This window comes from Oncorhynchus tshawytscha, linkage group LG10 (assembly GCF_018296145.1).
Source record: "Oncorhynchus tshawytscha isolate Ot180627B linkage group LG10, Otsh_v2.0, whole genome shotgun sequence".
Classification (NCBI taxonomy): Eukaryota; Metazoa; Chordata; class Actinopteri; order Salmoniformes; family Salmonidae; genus Oncorhynchus; species Oncorhynchus tshawytscha.
Genome location: NC_056438.1, coordinates 56,163,344 through 56,187,429, shown reverse-complemented (window position 1 = coordinate 56,187,429; position 24,086 = coordinate 56,163,344). Strand labels below are relative to the sequence as shown.

The 24,086-nt window shown below is 41.6% G+C and overlaps 2 protein-coding genes across 8 annotated transcripts in view; one reads left to right on the top strand and one right to left on the bottom strand.

Moving 5' to 3' along the window:
• The window catches only part of slc6a9 (solute carrier family 6 member 9), an 84,843-nt gene extending 80,234 nt beyond the window's left edge, over window positions 1-4,609 (top strand). For 5 of the 6 annotated variants that reach the window (XM_024435608.2, XM_024435606.2, XM_024435607.2 and 2 more), the window contains one exon: window positions 196-4,609. In XM_024435608.2, the coding sequence (XP_024291376.1) occupies window positions 196-420 (225 nt within the window). In that variant the 3' untranslated portion in view covers window positions 421-4,609. The remainder of the gene's footprint in view (window positions 1-195) is intronic. The other variant, XR_002955022.2, reaches the window with a different exon arrangement.
• ccdc24 (coiled-coil domain containing 24) lies at window positions 4,194-24,000 on the bottom strand. Of its 2 annotated transcripts, XM_024435610.2 has the most exons (9): window positions 23,624-23,994; window positions 23,153-23,287; window positions 17,316-17,482; window positions 13,183-13,323; window positions 12,924-13,031; window positions 12,193-12,247; window positions 9,004-9,070; window positions 7,509-7,620; window positions 4,194-5,901 (listed from the first exon to the last, which is right to left on the bottom strand). In XM_024435610.2, the coding sequence occupies exons 2-9, from the start codon at window positions 23,273-23,275 to the stop codon at window positions 5,241-5,243; spliced, it is 1,434 nt and encodes a 477-aa protein (XP_024291378.1). In that variant the 5' UTR covers window positions 23,276-23,287; window positions 23,624-23,994; the 3' UTR covers window positions 4,194-5,240. The 2 variants fall into 2 exon arrangements, with proteins under 2 accessions (XP_024291378.1, XP_024291379.1); XM_024435611.2 differs by lacking the exon at window positions 13,183-13,323 and having other exon boundaries at window positions 23,624-24,000.
• Window positions 24,001-24,086: the final 86 nt, after the last annotated feature.

Genomic DNA, 24,086 nt, shown 5'->3' with positions numbered 1-24,086 from the left:
AATGGAACATTTCGTCGAAGGGGCGCTCGATCTAAAAGAAATGGATGGTAAAAGGGAGTACCCGATGGGAGTTATGTTATTACGTAACTTGCTTTACATCATTTTCCCAACTGCTTTACCTGCCTCTAATTAGCAATACATAATGAACCTATGTCGCTTCACTCACATTGACCTCTGACCCTCCACCCCTTACAGCGGTTGAAGAATTCGTGCAAGCCAGACGTGAAGTGGGGCCCGGCCCTGAGTGAGCATCGGATAGGCCTCTACGCCACCCCAGGCTCAGAGGGAGAAGTGGAGGTGCGTCCCCTGAAAGAGGAGCTGAAGGAGAAGGAGAAGGAGGATGAGAAGAGGGATGAGATCAGCCTCACCATCCAGGGCAGCAATGGCTCAACAGCACACAACACTACCCCCAGCGCATAGAGGCCCCCACTGGGCTAGTGCCAGTCCCCACCCAACAACCCTTTCCCACAGCACACCGCAACGTGGGGGAGAGCCCACTCACTGGAGACCTTTACATATTGTAAGGGCTTATTATTTCTAACCTCTAGAGAAATTGGCCGTCATCCAAAAGAATTTCACCTCTTGTTTCGACATAATTTAATTATGCATTTTTTTTCTCTTCTTCATATTATGCAGGTGTGTGTACACACTGTGAATACATGGCACAATAGGGGAGGGACAACATTTTTCTCCTTCATCTGTAAAGATATCCAGCGGAATTGGCAACTTTTCAAGTGGCAGTGCTGGGGGTTTTAAAGCTGGAGGCCAGGTGTTCTTTGGGCCAGTGCTGTAGACATCTGAATGGAACCACTCTAGGGACTGATCTTTCCCTTCTGCTGTTTTAACTACGGTATAGCTTTTGACTCTCAGTACCCTCTGATACAATATAGTGTCCACTACTCAGACTGTTACGTATGCTGCTTTAGTGTTACCCAGAACAACTCAAATTGGAGTAAGCCAATGGCTTTTTAGCTACTCATCTGACACATATTTCATTTGACTAACTATACAGTTAAGCCCTTGTACTTCCAATGATGTAAACAACTAACATGCATTACAGCACCAACTCCCCACACACACAGAGCATGTTGGTCTCCAGCTTTCTGAACAGCTACCCTGACTGAAGCACATGACTTCCCAATGCCCATTCTCAGGGTCCCAAAAAAATTGACTACTTACTGAACACGTTCAATACCTGAGTAAATGTTTCTATGATTATGGTAGGCTTTACATTAGAGAGGGAGCTAAGATAAAGACAACCATAACATGTTCACACACAAAAACAAATGGGTGGATGGATGCAACTCAGTACAATAAAGTGCCATCTCTCTTTTAGTCTTCCAATCATTTCCGCGGGAAATGCATCTCGAAATGTGGCATCTCACTTTTCGCATCTCACTTGTGAAGGGAGCATTTGATTGAGGACCGAAGCAGCTAGCATATCGAGGAGGGAGTACACAGTGGTGTTGCCTCATAGCCTCTGTTACTCACAAGTAGGATTTGCCCCAACCAGGCATGTTACCAAAAAACATGTTGAACATGCATGAACTTTAATATCTCGGTGACATAGCTGGAGTATGTGTCTTTGTTAACTTTTTCAAAACTGAGAGACTTGCATCAGCAGGTGTCTTTGCAGAGGAAAATAAATGTATTTACAAGCGTTTTAAAGCTCTGAGCCAAGTAATGGTGTGACTGGATGTGGAAACAGGAAGGAGAGAGGCCATTGGTTAGCCTGGTAATGGAGCTTGTCTCCAGGAGAATTTTAAAAAACTTCAGTCATCTTTACTGAATTATGTAGTTTATATGTAGTTGTATAGTATCGTTCTCTCCATAGAATTGTCTTATTTTTATCTTTTATTATTGTAAATTAACATAGTAAATAATTATAAGGAAAACATGTTGATGTTGTAAGAAGCAACAGTATCTTAAGAAATAACAGTAATGTTTACCATTCCTCATCCATGACTTGATTTTTTACTGGTAATTGTTTTATTTTAGGGGGTTGGAGTGGGAGGGACATGTATTTCAGTCACTTTGTGAAAGGATGCTGTTGTGGTTGTGTTTAGGGTGGGAGTAGTGCTCTCACAGGTTGCTGGAATTGGCAATTGTCAAGAAGTCCCATCTCTCCATCTAATTTGAGGCATTTGTCTCCGCTCTGTTACGTTGCATCTGTGTTGCAGTGAGGCAACGACCAGTCTGTGGTAACATTGTAAATCCACTGGGTCCTTGCCTGGCCTACACTGATGGAGAGAGGTAGTCTGGCAATGCAGCTGCTAAAGAGCTAGAGCATCGTATCTTGGTGAAACTACAGATTTTGTATTTCTTCTTTAACCCGTACGTACGTCACTGTATATAATGTTCAACATCTTTATCTGACTGCACAAATCTAGTTTCTGCTGTCATATGACTATGAGTTGTTCTCCTTCCATTTTACTTCAGTTTCACTGTGTTAAAAGTGTCATGACAGTTAGCTATCCAGACTTTGTCCAAAATAGAAACGAAACCTTGCAGTCCAACAGGAGGCATGTCTGACACTCAGGGGAGTAGGTAGTGGTTATTTTGTCCCACATGGCTTCTTATTGCCTATGTAATGGGGAATAGGGTTCCATTTGGGACCTACCCAAAGTTGTTGGTTATTTAAACAAAAAAACAAGCACACCAGTAGGTTAGATGCAGCCCAACAGACTCAAGTTTTACTTCAGATGGAGACAAGACTAGTGTGTTCTCCTATGATGATGACAGAAGCACAGTACAGCCACACTACTGAATCTGTTATAAAGCAGAGTAGTAGTGTTCCTGGAATGACGATAGCACAGGATATTAATAATGATGTTGCTTTTAACTGATGTGTGTGTCTTGAAAAGTTAGAAACACTATGGATACATATCATTTTGGTAATAAGAAGTTGACAGCAGGTGTAAATGAGCTAAAGTGGGTTAGTATATAATGACCCTGGTGACTTCATTTGATAACAGAATTATTCTCGACATGCCGGCTGAGGCTAGGGAGTCCTCTAGGACTTTTATTTCTTCTTCTTGTTGAACTGTTGACTTGTAGTCCTCTTCTTTATAATAGTAGTAAGTTAGGATAACCACCATGCTATTGCAACCCTTTGGTCTCTGCTATCCCCGGAATTCTTCCTCTATCAGGGGACTGGTGTTTGTGTGTTTTTATTTGGGTGTATTTTTATTTTCTTATAGTATAATTATCCAGTGTTTAGTGTAATATGTATTTATGTGTAGTGGATACCCTACTGATAATTACTATGTTTAAACCACGATAGTGTCAGTATTGATGTCATGTAATTCTAATCAATCAGTAACAATCCATTTTTTCATCTAACAAAACACAAACTACCTATTTAAGAGACCTTTTGTTTTTGTACAAAAAAAACAAACATGTATTTTATCGTCACAATTTCATCATCCATGTTCAGTGACACTACCTTTATCTTGTTCTAAAAGCCAGCTGATATCAAAAGTATTGCCGAAAAAAAGCTTGGGTTGAAACTTGAAATTCAAAAGGAATGCATTTACCAGTATGTTCTGTTGGAGGTACATGACATGTCTGCAGCTACATGACTGTTGGAGACGGTCCATAATAAGTGTTAATCTATTTTACATAGCAATAATGCCAACAGTATTAAGTGAACACTGTGGTACTGTACTGCAGTCACATCTGTTTACAATATAGCGACTGTGCTGTACATTTTTTGTGTAAACAGACTGGCCTTTTCAATTTGGTGGAGGAGTAGTTTACGAGCATTATGTGGCAAATAAAGAAAAGAAAATCAAACAGCATAATCAGCAACATTGCTCAGGCCCCAGGAAGAGTAGCTGCTGCTTCAGCTAATGGGGATCAGAATAAAAGACTAGATAACATTGTAAATGCAATACATGACATAAGATCAAAATATCAATGTATTGGGGAACTATGTATGAAAGGGTGATTTTGTTTTCATCTTATTCTTCCTTTTTGGGATTATTATTTCATTAGCTTGGCATTTTATCATTTGGTGAGACCCTTCCATTAAAATGATCAACCTAAGCAAGTAGTGTAAAAGGACACATTGAATGAATATTCATATATTTGTGACATTGTAATAGAAGCAAATTGTTCATCAACTCATATTGAAATCACTGTAGTAAAAGTCTTCTATATATGGAATGTAAGAAATGAATACATGTTAGCAATTCTGAAAACACATAGTAGGCTTTTACTGTACTAAAACGGATTTATCTGCTCTGTGATTCACTACAATCACAGAGATGTCTGAATTTTTTACAAGTTGTTTCAGCACTTTAAATCAAGTCATGTGTTTTTAACATATCTAATAATACAAACTTCCGTTTTGAAATAAGGCTTTACAATGGTCTGAGTAAACTGTTGTCACTGTCAGCAGAGTAGACATGTTATGCCAATGTAAATTCTATCATGAGGGAGAATAAAGCACAAATGAAATGAACACAGTACTGGTACTTTATCATATATATCTAACCATGTCTCTTGTACCTTGGGGCCAAAATCCATTGAATTGTCTTAGTCATGTCAGCTGTATATCGTAAACTGTTCAATTACAAATGGTAAATAAAATCTATTTTAAAGATCACTCAAGTGTGGTTTATGTCCCATCTAGATTACACAGCATGCAGTGTTTTCTCTTTCTGAACAGGTAATCACTTTCGTTAGATTGGAGAAAGCAGAACCGTAATAAAACATGTATTAGAGACATATGAACATTTATCCAAATACATTCATATTTATTCAAAATGCATTCATTAAATGGTTGAATATGTAGATCAAATGTTTAATCATTTCAAAAGCATTCAACCATATTGTCTTGTTCTCTTTCAGGTCTTCTACCAGTCTCTTGAAAGTCACCATATAACATCCCTGTGCCTCTTGTCTCATTGTGGAAGACTAGCCAATGCCAGCACTCATTCTTTATATTAAAGAGATTACGACATCCCTTTTACAAGTATGAGTACTATTGACCCGTGATAAGATAAATGTTTGTGAGGATATCTCATTTTAGGAGTGACATACATTGACCAGACTGCAGCTAGAACATACATTACAGTATCAGAGGTTGCCTTTATACAAGCAGCACAATAATGATACGTTTCCCACTAAATCGGTCTTTTGACCAATCACATCAGATCTTTTTCAGATCTGATTGGTCAAAAAAACAATCTGAATTGAGCTGCCTGTGTATCTTCTTCTGTAGTAAAGAGTTCAGTTCACAAGGAGCTGACCAGGCTGTCCCGCTGTGGCAGACACATGTGCCTGGCCACACTCTGCCCTCTACTGGCTGGCCTCTGCATGGCGGGGGGAGCAGGGTGGAACATCCTTACGGGGCTCATCTGCTCACAGCTCCCTTTGCTCCCAGGAGGCTGTGTGGAGGAGCCTAGAGGACAGTGTCCACCAGAGGATAAAGAGGGCCAGCTGTTCACTGAGTCTGACCATGAGTCATCATGTCTTTGAGCTCCCTCAGTCACAGTCTGACCACTACGCCTGCAAGTTCTGCCCTTTACTCTCTCTTCTGAGGGAGGATTAAGGTAGGGTTCAAGGCTGGTTACTGTACTGGCAGAGAGGACCAGGGGTGGTAGGTAGCTGTCCCTGTCTTGGGTGGTGGTGGGTCCTCTGTTGCAGGTGTGGGAAGCCTCAGAGCTCTGACTGTAAGTCCTTAGCTGTTCACATTTAGACGGTTGGAGAGGGCTGGGTTCTCTGGTGTTGGGTGAGCTACGTGGCTGGCCTCTCATCCTGTCTAATGGAGGAGTACTCCTTACTAGAGATGTTACTAGAGGTGGCTTGGTATGAGGAGGATGGGGTCTGGTGGCCACCACAGGGATCAAGTGTCTCTGTGTCTCATCTGCAGGAAAACCTGTCCATCCTGTCGACCTGAGAAGATCAACAACACCATTAAAACCTTCAAAGTCGGGCTCTATTCAATCTGTATATCTGAAGTGTTACAGATTGCGCGATAAAAATGTGAAGGTAACATCCGATTGAGACGACATGAAGTGTTTACCATCAATGCAGTCTACGCTAACGCGGGAACATTGCCTTTAAATTTCAATCACACTCTAGTGCTGAACTTCCTCAATACGGATTTTTATTTTTTATTTAACCTTTATTTAACCAGGTAGGCCAGTTGAGAACAAGTTCTCATTTAAAACTGTGACCTGGCCAAGATAAAGCAAAGCAGTGCGACAAAAAACAACAACACAGAGTTACACATAAACAAATGTACAGTCAATAACACAATAGAAAAATCTGTATACAGTGTGTGCAAATGAAGTAAAGAGGTAAGGCAATAAATAGGCCATAGTGGTGAAGTAATTACAATTTAGCAAATTAACACTGGATTGATAGATGTGCAGTTGATAATGTGCAAGTAGAAATACTGGTGTGCAAAAGAGCAAAAAAATAAAATAAAAACAATATGGGGATGAGGTAGGTAGTTGGTTGTATGAATGGGCTATGTACAGATGGGCTGTGTACAGCGGCAGTGATCGGTAAGCTGCTCAGATAGCTGATGCTTAAAGTTAGTGAGGGAGATATAAGTCTCCAACTTCAGCGATTTTTGCAATTCGTTCCAGTTTTTGGCAGCAGAGAACTGGAAGGAAAGGCGGCCAAAGAGGTGTTGGCTTTGGGGATGACCAGTGAGATATACCTGCTGGAGCGCGTGCTACGGGTGGGTGTTGTTATGACCAGTGAGCTGAGATAAGGTGGAGCTTTACCTAGCAGAGACTTGTGGGATAACCTGGAGCCAGTGGGTCTGGCGACGAGTATGAAGCGAGGGCCAGCTGACGAGAGCATACAGGTCGCAGTGGTGGGTGGTATATGGGGCTTTGGTGACAAAACAGATGGCACTGTGATAGACTGCATCCAGTTTGCTGAGTAGAGTGTTGGAGGCTATTTTGTAAATGACATCGCCGAAGTCAAGGTACGGTAGGATAATCAGTTTTACAAGGGTATGTTTGGCAGTGTGAGTGAAGGAGGCTTTTTTTTAAAAAATGTTTTTGTTTTTTTTACCTTTATTTTACTAGGCAAGTCAGTTAAGAACACATTCTTATTTTCAATGACGGCCTGGGAACAGTGGGTTGTCAGCTCGGGGGTTTGAACTCGCAACCTAGTTGTCCAACGCTCTAACCACTAGACTACCCTGCCACCCTCACAACAAAGGAGGCTTTGTTGGGAAATAGGAAGCCGATTCTAGATGTAATTTTGGATTGGAGATGCTTAATATGAGTCTGGAAGGAGAGTTTACAGTCTAGCCAGACACCTAGGTATTTGTAGTTGTCCACATATTCTAAGTCATTGAATAGAGCCCCTGCAGTATGATGCTTTAAGATCATTTCACCAAATAGGAACTGTTCTTGTCTAGGAAGTACACATGTAAACCTTCAGACAAAAAAATGCCTGTAAATCCACAGAACAGAAAGTGGTAAAATAGGTATTTTGTTTTTGTTAGAAAGGAGAGTATAGGCAGACTAGAGGCCAACCTGGATCTGATCTGCAGGCTTGTTTCCACAGGGGAGGAGGAGGAACAGTGGGTGAGGCTGAGGCTCTGCCTTTTCATATCCATCTGGATGGCTCTCCTCTCTTCCTTAAGCTCTGCAAATCAACCCACACCAGGAGAAAATCACTCACACACATTTCTACAACACAATTCTAGAGCAGGCAGGCAGGCAGGGCCAGGTTCCAACCCACACTTCCAATGGCAGACAGACATACAGCCACCACCAACACAGGGGCCCTTAGCAAAAAAGGAAATAAATTACTGGTGTGGTGGAGCAGTTTTTCTAGGAAGAGGAGTTCAGATTACCCCTATAGACGGCTGCTCTTCTCTGCTGTGGCTTGGTGACTGTGCTGGTGTCCCAAGCTGCACTCTATTCCCTTTTAAGTACACTACTTTTGACCAGAGGCCAAAGTAGTGCACTACATGGGGAATAGGGTGGCATTGTGATGTATACAGTGACAGGCCTCAATTTAAAGCGTATTAATTAAGCTACAAATGATGTCGGTCAGAAAGACACCCTCCCAGGGATTCATTCTACTCTGCAACAGAGAAGAAAACAGCAAGGCTCAACTCTGGATCAAATCAACTAGACAGGGAAACAATGCCATGGGATTGACAAGTTTAATAACACCACGCAATCCGATTGGAAATGGTGAGAAGACTGAAAGCCGGGTCGGCCTGTTTGAAATTAGCGCCAGGACACAAAGCTCCAGATAACAGGACATTGAGAGGGGAGAGGTAATACCTGTAGACTGAGTTCAATTAACACTCTATTGACCATTACCTTTTTCACCTGATTATGTGTTTCTGGAGTTTCATTAACTGCTTCTACTTACTCAAGTTGCAATGTTTTTCAATATTTGTTGCAGATTAGAGCTTGACAACACTGGCTTCTGTTGGTTATTTGAAATTACAAAATGTAAAAAAATAAGTATTTTGCAACAATAAACCACTAGATGGTAGTAAGGCTCAATTTATCTAAATGACTTCTAGATACAGCAGACATTTCAGGACTCCGTCATTTATGTCAGGTCAATACATCAATAAAGAAAAGCAACTGTGTTTTTGGTAAGTGATTTTTAGGAAGTGTGCATTGCATGTCAAAAGACTTAGGACACTAATGTATACCTCAAAAGCGACCGACAGTCATTGTCAGGACAGTGTAGTTCACATGTTACGGAAGAACTCGTGATATTATTATGGATCTGAGCCCAGTCATCTCTATTAACTCTGGGTTCTGGTGTTCAGCTGGCCAAATATAGATCTGTTATGTCAACCAGGATAGTGTATTACTGTTAGGGTTGCAAAATTACAGTAACTTTCCCCACATTTTGGGTAGGGAATCCAGGTTGGAGAATTGCTGGATTTGGAAGGAATATTCCAAATAAGATTTCTGTTAAAACCTGAGAATGTTGGTAAAGTTACAAGAATTGTTCAATCCAAATACTATATGACTGTACTGTAAGTGTTTCACTCACCTGTTACAGTGGGCTCTGGAGCCTCAGTGACATCATGCTGTGTCTGGTGCTCCTGTTCCACACTCTCCTGCAAGGAACAAATCCCACAGACAAGACACCAGAGAACAGGTGAACTACCGGAGCCAGCTACCGCTGTAATAATATAACAAATGAGAAATAAGGAAGCTGGATGGAGAGGGGTGTTACATGCAGAACAAGCCACTAAACGATTCAGCAGCAGCAGTGTTCGTTCCATAAGGATTTGGTCTCTCTTTCAACATCTATATCCAGACTCAGTGCATCAATCACAGTTCCAACCAACAGGGTCTTTAATATGCTGGCAGCCAGGTCATATCTGTCCTCATTTTACAATACTACTGATAATGAATGGTAATACCTAGGAGCCCCACCACCAGCCTCCCTCCCTGCCCCCAGCCATGCTTTTTGCTTTGAGGTATTTATGCGAAGTCTCACTGTGTGCCACTGACATATCATGGAGCTATCCGTCATCCTCACTTCCCACTGTCTAGCTAGCGGAGGCTTGTCGATCGTCTTAGTTTTTGAAATGCAAACAAACAGAAGAAGAGAGGGATCGAGTTACAGAGGAGGCTATTCATTTTAGATGTGAGGTCTGAGAGGAGGGTGGTTAGACTATACCCTGGCTCAGGCTGCTGCCAAAGGAGATGGAATACCAGACTGGCACACTATTCCATATGTAGTGCACAACATTTAACCAGGGCCCATTGGGCTCTGATCAGAAGTAGTGCACTATAGGGTAATATTTAAGATGCACACAGCCCACAGCTTCTCAAAGGAGCGTCGACTTAAAACCCAAACCCTGCTTCACAGAAATGGCAGCCCCCTTTACTGTGAAAATAATACAGCCTACTATTGCAGTGGTAAAAGGACAACACACGACACCACCTTCTCAGTCTAATCTTTCTCCTACTGAGACCAGTGTTATGTGACCTCTATTTGGGACCATGTCAACTAGTCTACATACTTTCCAAGCTCGAGGATCATGAGATATTGTGGTAATTTAGTCATTACCGTAGACTGCCCATTCAGGGAAGTGGGACATTATACCTATATTTGTACAAATTGCTGTCAACTACTTTTCAGTATGCCTTTGAATTGCGCTTAACATAGCACAGAAATTGTGGAATAAACATCCCTAACAGATCAAACACTGACAAACTGTCTCTGTTCTAGCCTATCCTAGTCCCCACATCTCAGGAGATGTGTCCTGCGTGTGATAGTGGGTTGGAGATGTGTGTTGTCACTACAGACCCTGGTTGGATTCCAGGCTGTATCACACCCGGCCCATGATTGGGAGTTTGTGCAGCGCACAATTGGCCCAGCGTCACACACACTACAGTTCAAAAGTTTGGGGTCACTTAGCAATTGTTCTCCATGAAAACATACATGAAATGAGTTGCAAAATGAATAGGAAATATAGTCAAGATGTTGACAAGGTTATAAATAATGATTTTTAATTGAAATAATTGTGTCCTTCAAACTTGGCTTTCGTCAAAGAATCCTCAACTTGCAGCAATTACAGCATTCTAGTTTTCAATTTGTTCAGGTAATCAGGTAATCCCACAAGTTGGATTTGCTTGATGGGCACTTCTGCTCCCACAACAGCTCAATAGGGTTGAGATCCGGTGACTGTGCTGGCCACTCCATTATAGACAGAATACCAGCTGACTGCTTGTTCCCTAAATAGTTCTTAGTTTGGAGCTGTGCTTTGGGTCATTGTCCTGTTGTAGGAGGAAATTGGCTCCAATTAAGCGCCGTCCACGGGGTTTGGCATGGCGTTGCAAAATGGAGAGATAGCCTTCCTTATTCAAGATCCCTTGTACACATCTCCCTCTTTAGCACCACCAAAGCACCCTCAGACTATCACATTGCCTCCACCATGCTTGACAGATGGTGTCAAGCACTCCTCCAGCATCTTTTCATTTTTTATGCATCTCACAAATGTTCTTCTTTGTGATATGAACACCTCAAACTTAGATTCGTCTGTCCATAACACTTTTTTTCTAATCTTTCTCTGTCAGTGTCTGTGTTCTTTTGCCCATCTTAAGATTTTATTCTTATTGGCCAGTCTGAGATATGGCTTTTTCTTTGCAACTCATTCCTGAGTGCCTCTTCACTGTTGATGTTGAGATTGGTGTTTTGCGGGTACTATTTAATGAAGCTGCCAGTTGAGGACTTGTGAGGTGTCTGTTTCTCAAACTAGACACTCTAATGTACTTGTCCTCTTGCTCAGTTGTGCACCGGGGCCTCCCACTCCTCTTTCTATTCTGGTTAGGGCCAGTTTGCGTTGTTCTTTGAAGAGAGTAGTAGACAGAGTTGTACGAGATCTTCAGTTTCTTGGCAATTTCACGCATGGAATAGCCTTCATTTCTCAGAACAAGGATAGACTGATGAGTTTCAGAAGAAAGTCTTTGTTTCTTGCCATTTTTAGCCTGTAATCGAACCCACAAATGCTGATGCTCCAGATACTCAACTAGTCTAAAGAAGGCCAGTTTTATTGCTTCTTTAATCAGAACAACAGTTTTTAGCTGTGCTAACATAATTCCAAAAGGGTTTTCAAATTATCAATTAGCCTTTTAAAATTATAAACTTGGATTAGCTATTAACACAATGTGTCATTGGAACACAGGAGTGATGGTTGCTGATAATGGGGCTCTGTAGATATTCCATTAAAAAAAGTCATTTACAACATTAACAATGTCTACACTGTATTTCTGATCAATTTGATGTTATTTTAATGGACAAAAAAGGTGCTTTTATTTAAAAAACAAGGACGTTTCTAGGTGACCGCAAACTTTTGAACTGTAGTGTATATATATATTTTAAGAATCTGTTGTACAATCTGTTGTGAATGTACTGTAATGTTTTTAACATTGCATAAACTGCCTTAATTTTGCTGGACTCGAGGAGGAGTAGCTGCTGTCTTAGCAGCAGCTAATGGGGATCCATAATAAATACAAATACATATTATCGTCTGGCTATCTCATTTTCATGGCTTTGGCTATAGCTCAGACCCTTGGTACAGCATACCCTGTATCTCAGTGCAAGCACAGACTACTGCACATACAGACCATTTTCTCAGAGCGCAGGCCATATTTAAATTGGAACAAAAAAAAGTGTTATTTTCCAAAATAACTATCTGGTATTGACTGGAATCAAACTGAATCTTACCTGCAGAAACTGAACTTTGCTTTTCAGCACATTGCATTCTTCTGACAGGACTGATCTGGTAGTGAGGAGAGGACACAACTGTTCGTCAAATTCTAAAACCATAGCATTTAATGACTGTTTGAAAATTTGAATTGATAGACATTTAATTAAAACGAATAAACTTAAGAAAAGTGAAAAGCGTGAAACAAAAACGAATTCAAATGTATTTATTCTAACTTAGCATGCAATCAAGGGGCAGCTTTCCAGGAACCCGGCCGCCTGTTTTCACAGAATACAACCTTGAATCCTAAACAGACAGCCAAAAGCAGAGACTGAGTCCACAAAGGGACCACTACATCCATATCCACTTTTAGACTTTTCTTATGGTGTTCAGGGAGCAGTGGCATATTTCTCTTTCTCAGTTATCTAACTATTGTAGACTTGATGCACTTCTTTATTTTTTAGAAGCAAAGGAATCTTCTGCATGCTAAGATCTGGTATTCACTTTCTTACAATGGGGGCTTTTGTTCTGTGGGGGGATGGAGAGGGGAGAGGGCAGGCTGTCCCCCACCCTCCACCCCTCCTCCTCTCCCCCAGCTCCCCTCCATTGATGCCAGACATACTGTACTAAAACTACTACTGTCTATCACAATACTAATTTCAAATGGGTTGCATTTTATAGGGATTATTGCCTACAAATCTCTACTTAGATTTTTTTTTAAACAGTTGCTCTGATGGAATTAGTCACTTACTTGAGGTGGGCCACAATGTCGTCTATGTGGGTGATGTTCAGCATGTGTCTCATGGCATCAATTTCATCTTGGTTGGTAGTAGAAGTGACTGAGCTCTGTGAACAGGACCTGTGGAACCAGAAATGCATGTCTAAGGTCTATCCATATGACAGATAACAAGAAATACACCATGTGTGTTTTCAGCTGCACTTTCCTCTTGTGTTGTAACATATTATATTAGAGTGTGGGAATGTTTCTAACTCTTAACAGTTAGACTAACCTTCCTACATGTTGACTCTGGCTGAACTGTATTCCACTAGAGGTAGGCCTACTATTCACAGTGTCGCAACGGTTGCGCGGGACACCCAAGGCATAATTCACCACACTAGGACTGTACCGGAACAAGTCTGCGTCTGCATCCCTGAAAGTAAATAGATACATACAAATAACCCCCCAACATACTGTGAAGGAGTCAGACAGGAAGGGATAATATGACAAACCCCCCGTCCTAATCTTCATGCATCTTCATGACTCCAATGCTGAAAAGACAGTGACCCAGAAAGAGAGAGAGAGCGATGGAGAGGAGAGAGCGCGATGGAGAGTGATGGAGAGGAGAGAGAGCGATGGAGAGGAGAGAGAGCGATGGAGAGGAGAGAGAGCGATGGAGAGGAGAGAGAGCGATGGAGAGGAGAGAGAGCGCAAGAGAGAGCAGCAACAGTCCTGCTTCCAAGAGTCACCAGCCATGGAACGAGGTCTGTTGGATTATGGTTGAGGAGAACACCCAGCTGCGTCAAAGTGGGGATGTTGTGTTACTACGCTGAGGGCTTTAAATCAGGAGGCTGCCACGGAGTGGACACTGCCATTTACCTGCACCTGCTGAAACACTTCTGATCTCCAGAAAAAAGGCTGTTGCAGATGCTGGCCAAGCATGCCCAACCCCCCTTTTTGAAATCCCCCTAAGAAGCTTACAAAATACACCCTATCCTTTTGGTCAAAGCCAACATTCTAGACCACGGCCTGTTTTGATATATGATAATAATGTATTGTCCTCTACGTTCAGTGCATGTGTGGGGTCCAATATGAATTTAATGGCCTGTCTGTGGATGGTCTCCTGGAGGGAAGTGTCATACCTGTAATCTTCCCTGCTGTCTTGGTCAGTCTCAAGATTTAGGCTTTGAGCTGCACTGTCAGGTTACCAAACCAAGTAACAATGCCGTAGCATAGTGTTGGCTATGGACTTGAGCCAGTTTTGATCTGTTTATAATTGTATAATTAGCCTAGTAGATTTATTATTGTGTTATGGGTTAGATGGAACATGTGCATTGCATTTGGGCAGAGAGAAAGTACAAAGAGGGCCTGTCTCTGAGGCCAATAATTATTCTATAAGGGTTGAATAGGAGCAAAGTTTCTGGAGTTAGAGCTGATAGATTGTAATTACTATTCTAGAACACTGTCTAATATCTTCACTGTCTAATATCGTCCCTGTCTAATATCGTCCCTGTCTAATATCGCCCCTATCTAATATCTTCACTGTCTAATATCTTCACTGTTCTTTACCATAACTGTATATGCTCTTAATATGAATCTACAGTTTATACATATTATTAGGGATTGAAAGTATTGTTAGGTTTATGCTCTTTGTGTATGAGAAGAAGAATTATCTAGTGGACTGTGGTAAACTGCAAGAATGTGTACTCCCTTACTCAAGGCCTCTCCTGTCTGATAAGAAGTCCTGTGAGAGGCGTGGAGGAGTACCAAGGTTCCAGACTCAAGCTGGGATGATAACACCACCTGCTCAGCAACAGAGATTGATTATTTATCCTAGACTCAGAAGGGGAGGGGGGACCAATCAGAAGTTATAAATATTTGTGCTTGTGACTTTGTATCGGTGTTGTTTGCAGCTGCGGTTATGTGGTGTGTGGTGAATAAATCAAGAGTGTGTGGAGGGGGGGAGTGAGTAGATGTAACAGTCCCATTCCAGTGACAGGCTGCTTGTGGAGCTACCCGGTATAGCTGTAATGACAGAAACAAAAGCTACATTGTGAGGCAGTGTAGTATAGATCACTAAACATCTTAATCCCCGGGAGAGAAGGAGTCCTAATCTCAGTTAACAAAAATGGCATAGATGCCCGCCACGACATCAAAAACCACACCATGTTAACAATACACAAAAAAAGACTGTTCAAATCCCCATCCATCCTGGAAGATTGATCATCTACGGCTGTAAAATACATTACACCATACACACAACTACTTTTAACCCACTTCCCAGCTCCAATTGTTATGCTAGTTCCGTTCTGAGAATTTAAGACCTCCTTGGGCCCGCTTTCAGAAATCAAACCACCATTTGAAGCCTATTTATTCAGAGTAGGGTCTTTAATCAATGGGAATTCAGCATACCCCCTCTCTTTCTCTATAATGGAACTGGTGCAGCTGCACTGAGAACGCCAACCACAAAATCACAAAGACAATGGCATGGAGGGACGACCACACAAGGGGAGAGGTGGTCCAAACAGTTGCCAACCAGGTCCATTAAATCAGTTCACTTTCAAAGAAAGATTCATTCTAGCTGCTCTACTGAGATACCCTTGTTCATTAAAAAGCCCTAGGCTGCAGGGTATTGAGTCAACTCAACAGTTTCCTTTGGGTAGGAAGAATTTGGCAAGGAAAAAGAGAAACGCCCAAACCTGGAGCAATATTAAAGGGAAATAATCCAGCAGTTTTGTCCTGAAAGGAGTTCAGCTGATTTACAGTGACGTCTTAATTAGTTAATCAAAGACAGGGGATCATGGGGAATATACACACAGGCTGCATCCCAAATGGCACCCTACTCCCAACTGACTAGGCATACCACAGGCAGCCCAATCCTGATATTTGTTCCACTAATTAGTCTTTTGACCAATCACATCAGATCTTTTCACATCAAATATTTTTCAGAGTGAAAAAGTGAGTGAAAAAAAGATCAGAATTAGGCTGCCTGTGTAAACACAGCCAGTGCACTACTCTTGACCAGAGCCCTAGACTATGTAGGGTATAGGGTTCCATTTGGGACACAACCACAAACACAGGGCAGAGGCAGAGACCAACAGGACCAACCGGCAGGCAGCAGGGTGGTTGGAACTGGGCAGATGTTCAAAGCATAACGTGGCAGCAGGGTTAACATGGCACTGATACCCAAAGTCTTTGCAACACCTCGTTGATCTGTACACAGGACTGTAAGTGCCGCCGGGGTTTGTTTTAAGTGAAATAAAAAGGATACACATTCCTAGAATACCCTTGAATAGTCTCATAGTCTTAGCAAAATCTGATGTTGAAGATAAGGCGGTCTGATTTTATGTTACAATACAGCTATGAATGAGTTTTTGGTGAGATAGCCACTGCCAAAATACTGAACTGGTGCATCACATAAATTGGAAACAATCTTTAGTAATTGTTTGATTTTACCCCCCAAAAAGTCACACAATTCTAATTATACGGGAAGAGTTGAGGCAGAGCTACATTCTTCAGAGCTTTCTACCGGTTGCTGAGAGATGGAAAGGCAGGTAGCCTAGCGGTTAAGAGCATAAGGCCAGTAACCGTAAGGTTGCTGGTTCAAATCCCCAAGCTGGCAAGATGGAAAGAATCTAGCGTTCTGCCCTTGAGCTAGGCAGTTAACCCCAAACAACAGCTTCCCGGGCGTCAATGACGTGGACGTTGATTAAGGCTGCCCCCCCGCACCGCTCTGATTCAGGGTTAAATGCGGAAGACACATTTCATTTGAATACATTCAGTTGTGCAACTGATTAGGTATTCCCTATACTTTGTTCTACTAGGCCCAACCCTTTTCCAGTGGAAATAAAAGTCTCAATGGTTCTAATGGGGTCTGAACATTTATCACCTGGAACTAACAAAGACCGTCAGGGAGACAGGAAGGGAGAGAAAGACAGGGAGAAGAAGCATGGCCTGGGAAACGAGATCCAGACATCCATCCCAACAACGTCACGTTCTCCTTGGTCCTCTGTCTGATGAATGAAAATGTTAACATATTTTTATCACAAAAATTAAAGTACTAGGCTAATCAAACATCGTGATATAAGAAGAAGTGTTGGTGTAAGACAATTTAATGAATGTTTTATCAATTCCAACGTGAAGAGAAAACAATAAAAGGAAGGGGAAGGAATGCCCACAGCGTTATAATAGTATTTTCTTCCAGGGATTCTTGTGCTGATATTCAAACAAGTTGGCAACAATGATTAATAGGCCATAAACATGTTGTTGTTACTTAGGACTTAAGAAACTGCACTGTAAATGCATAGTAATGGGTTTTGTCCCAAATGGCACCCAATTCCCTACATAGTGCACTATATAGGGAATAGGGTGCCATTTGGGATGCAATGAGTCTTTTTTGAAATCACACAGGAGTCTTCTCCTCACCTGCCCTCCTGGGCTGCTCTCTCTCTCACGGTGGCAAGCAGCAGTTGGATCTCAGCTTTCAGCAGCTCCTTGATAGCAGGGGGGTCCGCCAGGGGGCAGCGAGGGGCCTTCGGCCTGTTACCCTGTTTAAGGCGCAACGTCTGCCAAATCTGCTGCCACATAGTGACCTGGCAGTAGGAAACATGGGGAGACACGGGATAGGACATCAGGAGACAACACTGTGTAACTTTAGGCTTACAATAAAGAGCGATGAGTCATTATGAATTATGAGATACAGTATCAGAAAGGCCTGCGAAATGTACATGATATTCAATTGAGACCCTGGCCCATAGACATCCTATAATGGAGGTGTTCTATTTAGTTCTGGGCCCTGACCACTGTTGGGCATAAAACTACTGCATGTGTTTTCAGTTGGCTGGTTTCCCCCAACAAGTTTAAACCCTATTCTTTAAAAACACTTCCTTCAGGGAAAAAGCTATTAAAGTGGCTACTTCTGGAAAAAGATAAAGTGTAGTAAAACTGTAGCCAGACTAGGGTTGCAAAGATACCAGTAATTTACTAAAGTTACCAGAAACTTAAGTAATTTTTGTAATTATGGCAATGGTAATTTATACTTGAATAACTTTAATATATTCACATACATACATACATATTTTATACATTTTTTAAATCTGTATCCATATTGTCCATGAGCTTCTAGTAGATAGACCATATGGTTCAACAGGAAATAGCCTAATTGTAACATCTGCTTCCAACTCACACTCTCAAACACGCAGAGCCCCTGAACGCAGCTCACTCTCCAGAACCCAATCACCTTAATTCTGATCACCTGTTCACACACCTGTATGTAATTATCACACACTATTTAGTTCAGTTCTTTGCCCCCCCATCATTGTGAGATATTGTTTGTTTTGTGACACACTTCTATTGGAAGCGCTGGTTTTCCCGTAATTTAATGATAGTTTTTGCTTGCCTCACTAACGATGCCTTTTGCCTGCCTCACTAACAAAGCCTTTTGCCTATTCCCTGACTGTACTTTATCGGATTTCCAGTTATCAACCTATTGCCTGATCTCCCGGACTATGTTACTAGCCTTTTCCCTGCCTGTACTGTTGCCTTTTTAGACCCCCTGTGTATGACCTTCTTCCTGCCACTGGACCCAGCTACCCGCCTCCTCCTGTGGTCCTTTGCAATAAACACCTGCTGTGCCCTGCCCTTGAAACCAGCTCTCTGTCTCCATCATGTTCATTACACTAATTAATGAAAAAACTTATCGAATCAATAATGGCATTATTTTTATTCAACTGCAACTCTTCCAACTATTGACTATGTTCACAACTGCCAATAGTTTGACAACAAATACATATTGGCAATGCAAAATAAAAGTGTGAAAAAAATATATACAGTGGGGCAAAAAAGTATTTAGTCAGCCACCAATTGTGCAAGTTCTCCCACTTAGAAAGATGAGAGAGGCCTGTAATTTTCATCATAGGTACACTTCAACTATGACAGACAAAATGAGGGGAAAAAAATCCAGAAAATCACATTGTAGGATTTTAAATGTATTTATTTGCAAATTATGGTGGAAAATAAGTATTTGGTCACCTACAAACAAGCAAGATTTCTGGTTCTCACAGACCTGTAACTCCTTCTTTAAGAGGCTCCTCTGTCCTCCACTCGTTACCTGTATTAATAGCACCTGTTTGAACTTGTTATCAGTATAAAAGACACCTGTCCACAACCTCAAACAGTCACACTCCAAACTCCACTATGGCCAAGACCAAAGAGCTGTCAAAGGACACCAGAAACAAAATTGTAGACCTGCACCAGGCTGGGAAGACTGAATCTGCAATAGGTAAGCAGCTTGGTTTGAAGAAATCAACTGTGGGAGCAATTATTAGGAAATGGAAGACATACAAGACCACTGATAATCTCCCTCGATCTGGGGCTCCACGCAAGATCTCACCCCGTGGGGTCAAAATGATCACAAGAACGGTGAGCAAAAATCCCAGAACCACACGGGGGACCTAGTGAATGACTTGCAGAGAGCTGGGACCAAAGTAACAAAGCCTACCATCAGTAACACACTACGCCGCCAGGGACTCAAATCCTGCAGTGCCAGACGTGTCCCCCTGCTTAAGCCAGTACGTGTCCAGGCCCGTCTGAAGTTTGCTAGAGAGCATTTGGATGATCCAGAAGAAGATTGGGAGAATGTCATATGGTCGGATGAAACCAAAATATAACTTTTTGGTAAAAACTCAACTCGTCGTGTTTGGAGGACAAAGAATGCGGAGTTGCATCCAAAGAACACCATACCTACTGTGATGCATGGGGGTGGAAACATCATGCTTTGGGGCTGTTTTTCTGCAAAGGGACCAGGACGACTGTTCCGTGTAAAGGAAAGAATGAATGGGGCCATGTATCGTGAGATTTTGAGTGAAAACCTCCTTCCATCAGCAAGGGCATTGAAGATCAAACGTGGCTGGCTCTTTCAGGATGACAAGGATCCCAAACACACCGCCTGGGCAACGAAGGAGTGGCTTCGTAAGAAGAATTTCAAGGTCCTGGAGTTGCCTAGCCAGTCTCCAGATCTCAACCCCACAGAAAATCTTTGGAGGGAGTTGAAAGTCTGTGTTGCCCAGCAACAGCCCTAAAACATCACTGCTCTAGAGGAGATCTGCATGGAGGAAATGGCCGAAATACCAGCAACAGTGTGGAAAAACCTTGTGAAGACTTACAGAAAACGTTTGACCTCTGTCATTGCCAACAAAGGGTATATAACAAAGTATTGAGATAAACTTGTGTTATTGACCAAATACTTATTTTCCACCATAATTTGCAAATAAATTCATAAAAAAATCCTACTATATGATTTTCTGGATTTTTTTTCTCATTTTGTCTGTCATAGTTGAAGTGTACCTATGATGAAAATTACAGGCCTCTCATCTTTTTAAGTGGGAGAACATGCACAATTGGTGGCTGACTAAATACTTTTTGCCCCACTGTGTGTATATATATATTTCATGCTGAAACCCTCATAAAACACAAATTCACTAAGTTAATGGTTTATATTCAGAATGTTTTACAGCTTTGTCATTCTAAAATTATCTTATTTAATTATATATTTTACATCTGCTAAGGCCTCACAGAGGGCCGGAGATAATTCTAGACACCTGTGATAATCTGAAGAACCCAAAAGGGCCACTAGATGTCCTTGAAAAAGTTTACTGGCAGTTTACTACTTACGTAAACATTGATCGTTTCCAGTAATATACCCTCCCATTGCAACCCTAAGCCAGACAGAAAGAGAAAAGAGAAAAAGTGAAGCAAATAGTCTGGCCTGTGGTAGAGACACAGCGCTGGTAAAGAAGAGTCTGGAGTCTTTTAACGTTTTCTACACTTGGTCCCTGACCTTCACTTCCTATTCTCCATGGAGAGGACAACTTCAAAGCCCACTGCTGTCCAGAGGAGAACTTTAAACACGGTCGATCCCAGTGTTTTGCACATACACTACCACTATGTCTAGCTGAATTCCGGCCAGGCAGCGACACTGCTTCCTGCAATGCCCCAGCCAGCCATTCTCCACTTAGGTGTTTATGGTGTGAGCCCCCAGGATGCTAACAACAGTAACAAGCTGCTCCTTGCTGTGTAAATCTCCAAGTGAAACCCATCAGAGGAAATGGGGGAGGAACTCCAGTGCAGTTAAACTGGTTTATTGACATGTTGTTAACTTCACTTCAACATGTAGATTGAAGAGGTTGAATGTGATAAACAATTGAAATAGGCTAAGTATGTTTTTTTCTTTATTAAAAAAATAATTATTGCTTTTTCATGCTATCCATTAAGAAACCAAACATTGACTGTACCTTAACCATACCCAGTGACACGGGCATTACAAATGTCTAGAGAACATGATAGCTCAAACCCACATGGTTTGGCAGAGATCCAAGAAAACATGTATTGTGTCATATCCTGTGTTAAACTTGAAAGGAGCTGGCTATTTTTCTCTGAACAGCTTCAAACAATGGTGACCTTGATGGAGAGGCCAGTCTGGGTAGTATTATTATGATTCTCATCTAGAGATCTAATGCTGAGGGAAAGCATTAATTTACTACAGGGCAGAAAGCTAAACAAAATGAATGAGGGAAATGTAAGGCTTGTTGTGTGAATAGGGCTACCTTCTAATACTTACTAGAAATATTAAGTCCTTCCTGTATATCTAAAGAGTCTTGAACCTAATGTCCAAAACATTAAGAACACCTTCTTAATATTAAGTTGCACTCCCTTTTGTCCTCAGAACAGCCTAAATTTGTCAGGGCATGGACTACAAGGTGTCGAAAGCGTTCCAGAGGGATGCTGGCCCATGTTGACTCCAATGCTTCCCACAGTTGTGTCAAGTTGGCTGGATGTCCATTGGGTGGTGCACCATTCTTGATACACACAGGAAACTGTTGAGCATGAAAAACCCAGCAGCGTTGCAGTTCTTGGTACACTCAAACTGCTGTGCCTGGCACCTACTACCCCGTTCAAAGGCATCTTAAATCTTCTGTCTTGCCCATTCCCCTTCTGAATGGCACACATACACAATCAATTTCTTAATTGTCTCAAGACTTAAAAATCCTTCTTTAACCTCTCTTCCCCTTCATCTACACTGATTGAAGTGGTTTTAACAAGTTACACCAATAAGGGATAATAGCTTTCACCTGGATTCACCTGGTCATGTCATCTATGTCATCTATGCCATGGAATGTCGTACTGTTTTCATACAGTATACTCGGTATATGTTCATAATGCAGGGAGCCTAGTGGTTAGAGTGTTGGGCCAGTAACCGAAAGGTTGCTGGATTGTATCCCTGAGCTGACAAGATAAAAATCTGACGTTCTGCCAGAGCAAGGCAGTTAACCCACGGTTCCCCGGGCGCCGAAGATGTCAATTATGGCAGCCCCCCGCACCTCTCTGATTCAGAGGTTGGGTTAAATGCCAAAGACACATTTCAGTTGAAGGCATTCAGTTGTACTACCTTTCCCTTAATGGTCTTTGCAACAAGACAGGGGTAGCCTTCTCAACCCCTTTATTGGTCCCCTGACTTGCTTAGCTCATTTGAGGGCCTGTGTCATATGCATGCTCTATTCACTCTATTCCAGGGGTCTCCTTCTATTAGCAATTTGGCCTGTATAGTTTGAATGTAATTACACTATGTAACTAATTGAGCTAGTATGGATATTAAAACCATTGCCCCTATCAGAACATAACTGTATGATGACCTAGACAGGAAATGTGTGGTTTCAAACGTATTTCTTTTCCCTTTTTGAATATGAACTCAACATAATCCAATCCATTTTAAGTTATTTCTGCATTTTTAATGGAGTTGTAATTTCCAAGCCAGTCTGGTATAATATTATGAAAAATATGTGTAGCATTTTTGGCTGACAGCATTCCTGTCCCTGTTTTGAGCTGTTGTAGGCTACTTAATACCATCTCCAGAAGGAGTAGTTGGCTCCAGAACAAACAGTGCGTAGGCCTAAAGATAGTCTCAAGGGCCACAATGAGTGTGTTGTTTTGGAAACAATCTGAGGATCTAGTCTTACATAGCTGTATGTATAGCCTCACTCATGTAATGCAGCTAAACTAGAGCTACTTCAAAGACTACAAATGCCTTCTCGTGATTTGCCTGTAATGATGGCATGTCCATAGTTTCACGTTGTTCGATTGTATTCCACCCTTTTTGGGGGGCCAAGTGTTAATTTCAGCTATTGTTGATTGTTACCTAAATTCAGATGTTTGGAAAAATGCTCATGCTCAGTTATCCATCATTACAGAGATGTGTTGGTCTTTACCTCTGAATACATCTCTGTGTATATGTCAATCAGAGCATCTCCAAGAAGGACCCGGATCTCTGAGAGCTCTGACTCTGGGACATGCTCCACGATAATATTCCACACTGATTCGGTTTCTTCCATGAGGAACTTTATCTAGAAGTTGAAAGGTATAACAGAGGGAATCAGAAGTTGTCAGTGAAATACTGTATGTCTGGGCTAAAAGTATTTTGCGTCCTAGCCGGTTTGCAAGAAGGATGCTAGCGTGGGTTGGTTGCCTCAATTGCCTGGCATTGGTAGCTAACGTTAACCGGAATTGGGTAATGTTAGCTAGCTAGTTTGTCTAGAATAAGGGCATTTACAAGAACGTCCAGCGTCTCAGTAAAACCATTCACTTAGTTATTTAATGCACGTTACTTTTGTGCTTAAATTCTACATTTTACAACTGTTCAGAGGAACTAACATGCTACTAAATAAAAATAGTAAACTTACCTTGTTGCTTTCTGTTTCCAATGTAAGCGTTCTTGTCTCCAAGGCAGAAATATCGCGAGATCACTCTCCCTCTACCTCGTCTTGGAATAAATTATTTCTAACACCAGGCTAATGTAAATAAAATGTTCAAAGGTTTAATTTTGGGCGTGAAATCCATGGGAACATTATTACTACTTAATATAATAGAGGCTGCATTTTTTTTAAACTTTCAAATGTCATTACCAAGATTGAATACAAAGTCAAACAAGAAGTATTATCTATATAACAACCACATTTATCTTAATGAATCTGTTGATTCATAAAATGGTACGATAAAAAAGAAGTTAATATTATCTCAAAGCAGTTCAAATATTGTCTAGACAATGAATAACAGTTATTTCTGTAGGGGAAAACCCCTTCTCATAATTTGACCATAAATTAGTAGGCTATAGCTCACAGACAGTTGACGGAAGAGCAGAGTATG

What these genes read in the sequence shown, in the direction of transcription:
- ccdc24 (XM_024435610.2), bottom strand. Translation starts at nt 23,275, where the DNA reads ATGGAAGAAACCGAATCAGTGTGGAATATTATCGTGGAGCATGTCCCA. An exon ending in AGAGCAGCCCAGGAGGGCAG is followed by an intron (nt 13,324 to 17,315) that starts GTGAGGAGAAGA and finishes ATTTACTTTCAG; the next exon opens with GGATGCAGACGCAGACTTGT. An exon ending in CAGAGTCAACATGTAGGAAG is followed by an intron (nt 13,032 to 13,182) that starts GTTAGTCTAACT and finishes CTGGTTCCACAG; the next exon opens with GTCCTGTTCACAGAGCTCAG.